An 8,860-nucleotide genomic window follows, 5' to 3' on the forward strand; every position below is an offset into this window, starting at 1 on the left:
AAAGGAGTGAGGATATTTGTGTAATTTAAGATCCAATACAGTTTACACACGTTGTCACCGATGAGGTGAGCTGCTTTCACAGCTACTAGCTTTTAAATCATTGTGATTATATAAAAGAGAACCCTGGATTTTTTTTTATTGCTGCAGTTTAAAATTAAATTATAGGCCAGAATAGAACGAGAATTTTGGTTAGTACCTGAAGCCAGAACAGCTGTTGCCCAATGTTTGTTCTACTTCAGCTGTGCAAGGACAAGAGCAGAATTTGATCCCACTGTGGCTCTAGTGCAGTATAGCAATAAGCATACAATCACCTATTTTTTCTGTAGGTGTTACGTCTTGGATAGAGGAAAGGTAGATCCCAACTGCAGTTGGGAAATGAGCCTGAAATTGTAAGGAAGTGCTGCATAGATGCCTAGATCCAGCACAAGCTCTAACAGCATTTACAGGCTGCAAACCTGATACTTAAGAGGGAGTACCACTTGCCTAGAACAGGTAAAACCCCATCCTTTTCCAGATGGATCAGTTATCAACCAAATTCCTATTTTGTTTGGATGGTGGTTCAAGTTTATTATTTATCAGTCATCTTCCACATACATTCTAAAGTGAAGTAATATGGACTTTAGACATGACATTTTCCACCATTTTATCTGTTGCAGAAAGGGAAAGTAGAGCTAGGTGTCATCAGTACATTGCATGCAGTAGCTTCATGGGTAGATGTTGAAAGGCCCCCCCAAAGATAGAATTGTTAAGCATGAAAGTGCAAGTATTATGGGGCAGGAGTCCCCCACTCCCAAACTATGTTCTGAAATGGCATGCTCAGCTACATAGGAATGAACTCACTTGAAGCATGGTGCCACCAGTTCCTACACTAACTAGTGGGTGTAAAAAGGATACCATGGTTGATGGTATTACTGAGAAGCCAAGGAGAATTGTGTGGATCACTATATTGTGCTAGCATAGGTCATCCTAGTAGTTTTTGGGTCAAATGGAAGTCTGAAGCTAGACTGAAACATCCATGATAATTGTTTAAGAGAATATACATAGCCTAGAAAACATACGCTTAAGCATCTTTCGCAGGAAAAGGGTAACAGGAACTAGTGGTGGTTAGAATATCCTCTCTCCAATGAAGGTTTATTTAGAAGTGGACACCTGATCATGTATTTCCATGTGGCTGTACTTGCCCCCTCTCTTAACAATGTTTACTCCCTTTACATCTTACTTGGCACACAGTAAGACAATTCTTATGAACCTTTGACAAGCAGCTATTTAAAAGTCTGCTCAGTTGAAACTTGTAGTTTCAGAAAATTAACAGCATAATAGTGAAATTTGTTTATTTGGGCAAAGAACAAGGATAGGGACCTTGCAACAATCCAGATGGTGTTGAACTAAAACTCCCATTAGCCCTGACCACTGGCCATGCTGGCTGAGGCTGATAGGAGTAGGACTCCATGTATAACAACTGCAAGTTCCCCATCCCTGGCATATACCGGTAGTAATTTGGAGTGGGGAGGAAATGAACACCTGCAATTATGCCTTCCTATCACTACAGTAACTGAACTTAAGTTCTGTTTACTAGATGCAATGGTTTTTTTAAATGAACAAACAGATACATAAGTTTTTCAAAGTGATAGTAACAGAGGCTTTTTTCTGAAGAAAGGTAATCAGTAACTTTATTTTTGTATAAAGCAATACTAACAAATACAAAATGTACAGCTTCTCACTAGACTCAACAAGCATGTGAGAAGTCACTTTTGACAGAGGAGAAGAAAAACAAGTTTCAAAGAACGTGAAGAAATTTTGATTTTGAAAAAGGCACCCAAATTTAAATAATAAATAAAAGCCACTCATAGGCCTAGCTGGATATACTAAAACATAAACATTTGTGAAAATTAATATACATAAAAAGGAGTCTCTCAAGAGCAAGACACACTACAAGCTGCTGGCAACAGTTTCCTTGATGGAAATTGCTGGGGTAGGTCCAACGTGAGTCCAAATATAACCTTTTTCTGGTCTAGTAGGAATGGTAGGGAAAGGAGATGACTGAGATTTGAAATATTCTGAAGGTGCATGACAAACAAACTCTAAGTACTCAATTTTCCTTGGAAGATCTTCTTCTGGCCCTTAAATAAAAAAAAAATGAAATAGTTAGTTGGTTATTCCCCCACTTGGAGCTTTATGGTACATCCGGTTGGCAATTGTCATATTTCTCCTTAAGTATCACTAGCAAGACAGGTACTTTCTCCAGCATGGATATAGCTCTATGCAGTGAATAAAGCTATGCAAGCTGGGCCTGCAGTGTTCTCCAAAAGACATTAGATAGGAGAATCTAATATGAAGCCCTCCATCCTCCAAAGTAAGGGCTAAACACAGAATTGTATAAAATGCAGCAATACAAGGATACCTGGTATCTCACTCCTCCTAGGAAATAATTTCAACTGGTTTCAGATCAATACCAACACTACTAACAAACAGCAGAGGAAAGGAAGGACTTGCACAGCTTGAGGCTGTGTAACCATACTATTGATGATGATGGAACAGGGGCATGCATTCAGCATGCTGCATCTCTGTAGCAAGCATGTTGCCCTCCAGCCCAGTTTCTCTGGGCCTAAGAAGAGAAGGTTCACATGTGTAGAGGACCTTGTGTGTCCATAGCAACTTCTCCCCGCCGAAAGTAGCTAGGAGACAGTTTTATCTAGTGGTACTATTGATTTATACTGAGAAAGACACCAGCACACTTCCCAGGAGAACATGTTGCTGTCAAATATACAACTCTTAACTTCACTTCCAACACAAATATACATCTCTACCAGAATTGCAATTCATGAGCAAGTCTAAAGGCAACGCTGCATAACTAGCTTGTACTACAGGATAAAAAAATCTAGGACTCTGGAGTTATATCACATGTAGCACTTTCTGCTTTGTCAGTACAGGTAGAATTTTAACATTTTGGGCCTTGGAACTTACCTATTATGTAAGTTGCAGGGTCAAAACAGTCTTTGGGGCTAGCTGCAGTAGGAATGAGCCATGTTATAGCTGCACTTTTTTCGCAGTATTGGTCTTGAATAAACCCTCTAATCTGAGCATAGTATGTTTTACCATCCTGCTCATCAATCACTGAAACAACATCTCCAATCTGATAGTAAACTCCCTAGAAAAGATATAGATCATTAGAATTAATTTTTTAAAAGCTAAACTGATAATAGTTTCTGCTTTGGTGTGTCAGAGTGAGCTGGCCAGTAGTCACACTGGAGACAACTCGTTATTAACAAGAACAGTATCTTCACAGACTTGGTTGAGTGTCAGGCCTAACAAGTACAACAGCTCATCCCTGATAGGTCTTACCTCATTAAATCAGTTGCCAAGACTGAAAGTCCCTGTCTCCCCACAACCATCTACGTCCCCTCCTCTCCAGGGCTTTTTCCAAGCAATTGGAGTCTACACCTCCATGAAGTCTGTCACCGCTTTGCCTGTTTCAGCCCTCTTCTATTTCTGGGAGATGGGGGCAGGGGAGCTTGTTGCAGCAGGATGGGGGCACACCCTTGACCCTTCACCAGCCTGCCTCATCTCTATTGGCCTCCATCCTCCCACTTGCCAGCTTTGGCTTCAGCCTCTGAGTCGGATTCTGAACTTCTCTCTGCCACAGGTTCTCCCAGCTCACAAAGCCCTGTTACCTCCTCAGCTTCCAACCCCTCCTCTTCCCAGTCTTCTCCCTCATTGTTGTCCCACCACCGCTCCCCAGGCTCTTATCCTTCTTGGTGGTCCCCACTTGGTGGTCCCCAGCTGGTCTATATACATTATCCATTTCCCCCACATTGCAGCTGCAGAAAGCCATATTTGCATTTTCCCTTCAGTGAGGCCACAGTACTAAGTTTAAGGGCATTTTCAGTTTTCCCTGACAACAAACAGGACTGAAACAATGTGCCTGCATCATTTTTCTCCTTCCCCAAAAATTTGGCTGTTTGGAGTTTTAGTCTGCACTTCTACGCCAATAATGCTGATTTAATGTGCTTTAAAAGCACATAAATATGTTAAAATAAATAAAAACAATATTTTCCTATCTTTTTAGAGACAGATAAGGATATTGATAAAATGGCTCTCAAGCTGCTCCAAATAAGTAAGTTAGAGTTTCAATACAGTAACATAATTATATAACAGTTTCAAGCTATGTCATAGCAACGATCTGAAAGTAACTAATTGAGTTTTTCAATTTGAAAATATCAACTACTTTGCTCTTGAAGAGGATGAACTACATCAGAAAGTCTCAGTTCAGTCATGAACATGCTAGCATCCTTAGCAAGTTAGGCGTTTAGGAAACTTCAGTAACAATGTACAGGAAAAATGCAAATTACAGTGCAGATTTATAGTGCTACTGCAAAAACACTAAATACATACTGTATGTTTGAGTCACAGTCCAATAAATTTTCTTACCAAGAACTCATTCAAAGATTTATTTACACTTTCATTGACTTTTGAAACACTTCTATGTTCATAGACTTCTAATAACATACCTTATGGAAGATAGATTCTGCTGTAATAATGGTAGCTACAGACTCTGGAGCTTTGATGGGCTGAAAAAGGAAGGTTATAATGATTAAACTGCACAAATAACGTAACAGTGTCAAAATTAATATATAATGCATTTTTGTAAATGAGATTTGGATGGAAAATTGATAATCTTTGGACCACTATATAGGAAAACATCCAGAAATTAATAGCTTCAGTATCAGTAAGCTTTGACAAAATGCATCTATATTTGTTATGTGTTTTAATCAGGAAGCATTTCACATTCAGAAATGCATAGTATATTGATTATACACAAATGAAAAAAAGTCTCTTAAGACATTGCTCAAGAGTCATTTTGCACATTATGCTCAACAAGTATGAGCTGAAGAACACAAAATACATCTATTTTAATGCAATAATGTGCATAGTCTTATGTGATGAATACTCATGGTTCTTCAGGAAAGCACTAATAGCAAAGTTGTATATAATTTGATAAGCATGTAGGAAAATATTTATATTTGGTGCAGACTTTTGTAAACCTCACTATTTTTTAGTACAGCATCTACCACATTGCTTTAATTTAGAAAGTGCTCAACTGTAGCTGGCGTCCATAATCACCTTACATTTTTTAACTTAAAAATATGCCTTCTCCCTTTTCCTTTAGTGGAAACTTTCTTTTCAGCAGCTGGAGCAGACTTGTATTTTGTGTTTCTTAATCGAGCAGATCTTCTGTGAATTTCTTGCTTACTCTAGTGTACAAAAGTAAGAAATAGTGGCAATTCATTATTATATACATGAACAAATATACAACAAGGCATATAGAGAGAGAGAGAGAGAGAGAGAGAGAGAGAGAGAGAGTGCGTTATTCATAGGGTGGGGGGACACAGTAGGACCCACTTTCCCCAGGCCAGAAAGAGATGAAACACCTATTCTAAACACATTTACTAAAAAAGTACACGCCGCTAATTTCAACAAAAAGATTTTTGTTTGTTTCAAGTGCTTAAACACTGTTGTTCAAAAAAAATTTCCACAGGGCAGCCTACAATAAAAGAATGGGTATCAATCTAGAGAGTTTCAGCAACTCAGAAAGAATTTCAAATCATAGCAGAATTTACAGCGCAGTCCTATGCATGTTTACTCAAAATTCCCACTATATTTAATGGGACTTATTCCCAGATAAGTGAGCCCAGGATCTCAGCCTAAGGTTGCAAACCATTATAGAATTATATGAGAGTAGGCTAGTGTCATGCCACCCCCTGCCTAAACTATGTGGTGCTCTGAGTCTGGCACTCCCCTCAGCTCCCCTGTACGACCACACCATTCTTTGTAAGATGTATAGTCCTGAACTGGGTTTCTGATAGGTATTTCTGAATTTTCCTCCTTGTTTCCACACCAGACACAATACTATGAATAGTTCTCATCTCTAACATAACCAGTCAAGAGGCATGTGGTGCAATACAGTGCATATTAAAAAACAGAAATATGGGTTTGATGATCACAGGGTTCAGAAGCATATGGTATCAGTTTGGTATCATTTGTTACTTTTTTCTCGTAGCTATTTAACAATATTGATCCTGCTCTAGTAAACCAACCCTGCTACCATCAAAACTCTCTCTCCATCTTCCAACCCTCACTCCAATTAACCACCCACTTCCCCAAACCCAACTCACTTCTCAACTGCCTCCTAACAGCATTCAAACTCCCTTTCAAACTCTTACTCTAAATCGCCATTCACTTCCAACAACCCAAACACATTCCCACTCCCAACACATACCTTAGCTCATGGATTATACTCACCTACGCAGTTACCGTAATTACTGTAATATTAATCACAGACAATTAACAGAAACACCAGAATGCCACTCGTTAAAGTTTCTTCACACACACCCCTCTCTCTCTCTACAAAGGTAGCATGTGCACTAGTTGCACTTTTGCATGCACCCGCCACTGGCATGTAACCCCTTGGAAGGCTGCCCAAGAAGGGAATCCCCACCCCTGAGTTAGAGGCACAACTCAGATCAGGTTAAGTTTGAATGTGCACCGTAAGGTTGAAAGTTGTTGAGCTTTTATCCTTGCAGTGCCTATTAACTTGAAGAGCTTGGCGGCGCCGGGGAGTACGGAAAACAAGATCTGCTCGGTGTCATTGAAGCAGAAGGAAAAGAGCGCGACGTGACCCACAGAGGTCCGATGTCACACACAGCTGACCTAGACCTAGAATTGTAGCGCTGGCAGGGACCACGGGGGTCATCTAGTCCAACCCCCTGCTGCTGCAGTGGGGGATGCTCTTTAGACTGAGCTATCCCTCCTTTTGTTCGATGACCTCTTCTGGGGAGGGTGGCTTGGCCGTGCCTGCCACCTCAGGAAGGTCGACCGAGGAGGCCCACTGGCTCCGGCGGCGGGCCCTGCTCCCCAAGAGCCCGAAAGCGGCAGCTTGTCAGGAAGCGTCCTCCTCACCTGCTTCCCGCCGCCGCTGCCGCCGTTGCTGTGCTGCGCAGCCGCCGAGGTCGTGGCGTAGCCGGCTCCCGCGGACCCGGGAGGCCCCGGGCGGCCCGTGCAGTTGTTGCAAAGGATCTCGCCCTGGACCCCTTTCTTCCACATGGACGAGGAGGTGGTGCGGCACACGCTGCACGTCGGCTTCAGGCCCAGCGGCATCTTGGCGCCGGGTGACCGCTCGCTCGCTCGCTCGGCCTCCGACTGCGAGCCCGCTCGCCACGACGGATGTTGTGCGTGGAAGCGGAGCGGCTGAGGAAGCGCGGGGGGGGGGGAGAGCAGAGCGGCCGGGAAAGGAAGCGCTGCAAAAGAGGGGCCTCTGCCCTCTGCTGGCTGCCCACTAGGCTGCATGGCCTGAGGCGGGGAGAGACGAACGAGGAAAGCCGGGGCTTCCCGCCCTCAGGCCGACTGGCGACCCAGGGCGAGGTGGCTGGTTTTGCGGGGAACACAGGGGCGGTATATCGTGGTCTTCCTCGGGAGCCCCAATGGCTTGAGTCGTACTTGAGGTCGGCTGTAGTCAACCGAGCAGACACTAGACTAGACCTTTCTCTTTCTCGGGCCCAAGGATAACCGGATAACCTCGTCTAGCCTAGGAAAGTTATAAAGTAGGGGGTAAATAAAATAGTAGGCTATGCATACAATTGGAGCAGTAGGGCCTATATTAAAAATGTTCAACAACGGAAGAGAGATGTGATAAAGGCCGGCCTCGAAAAGCAGCAGGTGAAATTACACTAAATTTATGGGCCAAGGTTCCATCTGAATCCTGGACTTGTTTACTCAGAAATGCCCCCCACCCCCCAGTTTATTGAGTGGCTGGTGGGTAGGATGGAAGACAAAGTGCTACATAGAAGGCTATAGCTGTATTTCTAAAAAAAATTCTTAGGGAAACTTGTACCTATCACAAGAAAGCAGCTGAAGAAAGTTAAGGATAAGATTTTGCTGTTTTGTGTGTGTGTGTGTGTGTGTGTGTGTGTGTGTGAAACATGGGGATTTATGTTTGTAGGCTCCATTCCTCTTCCTTAATAAACAGAGCAGTTAATATAAAATGCACGGTACACAGAACTAAAACGAACATGCAGTGAAAATGTATAAAGCAACCTACAAAACTGAAATAAGGAAGACATCGTCACAACCAATAATACTCCTCCCTCTGGCACCTATCTGCTTTAAGGACAGAACTGAAAATTGGTACTGCTCAGTAATGACCTTCAGAATCCAAGGTTGTCGATCCAATATTTTTCATAAACTAAATTCACCCACAAAAAGAGTCTGAAGGGAAGTAATAAAGTACATGAAATGAAAAAAAAATGTTACTTAAAATGAAGTAAGTCATCTTGAATGTGTATCAATAACATGCTTACTAAAAGGTAGCTTATGTGTTCCCTTACCACCTCTTCTCCTATCTTGGGCTGCAGCTCACTCCTTGCATTGTTTATTCTGTTATCACCAGATTGGGCACTGCTTTCCTTTTGGGTGAAGACAGAGACAAAGTAGGTGTTGGGCAGTTCCGCCTTCTCTCTGTCACCCACCCAGTAGCATTTCTCTGTCTTCTCCATGCAGAGGACCTAGTACTTGCTTCTTCTGCATCTTGCTTTGAGCATAGCTGAAGAAACCATTTTTTAAAAAATTGTTTTTCACCTCTCTTGCAAGCCTGAGCTCATTCTGAGCTTTAGCCCGCCTGCCTTTCCTCTTCCAGCTATTGGCTATTTGTGTATACTCTTCCTTCATGATTTCCCCTGCCCCCTTTTTTATACACAACCTTCTTAAATCTCAGTTCATCTGTAAGCTCCTTATGCAGCCACACTGGTTCTTTAGTTGCCTCCCACTTTTCTTTCTTGTTGGAATTGTCTGCATTTGTGCCTTCAAT

The 8,860-nt window shown here is 42.3% G+C and overlaps 1 protein-coding gene across 1 annotated transcript; it reads right to left on the bottom strand.

The window, feature by feature from the left end:
* Positions 1-1,648: 1,648 nt before the first annotated feature.
* GATAD1 (GATA zinc finger domain containing 1) lies at positions 1,649-7,253 on the bottom strand. The gene is made up of 5 exons (XM_033165553.1): positions 6,958-7,253; positions 5,127-5,252; positions 4,509-4,568; positions 2,965-3,148; positions 1,649-2,120 (listed from the first exon to the last, which is right to left on the bottom strand). The coding sequence occupies exons 1-5, from the start codon at positions 7,153-7,155 to the stop codon at positions 1,930-1,932; spliced, it is 759 nt and encodes a 252-aa protein (XP_033021444.1). The 5' UTR covers positions 7,156-7,253; the 3' UTR covers positions 1,649-1,929.
* Between the last annotated feature and the right edge of the window lie 1,607 nt (positions 7,254-8,860).

The sequence above is a fragment of the Lacerta agilis genome, chromosome 12 (genome assembly GCF_009819535.1).
Source record: "Lacerta agilis isolate rLacAgi1 chromosome 12, rLacAgi1.pri, whole genome shotgun sequence".
In the NCBI taxonomy this organism is placed as follows: Eukaryota; Metazoa; Chordata; class Lepidosauria; order Squamata; family Lacertidae; genus Lacerta; species Lacerta agilis.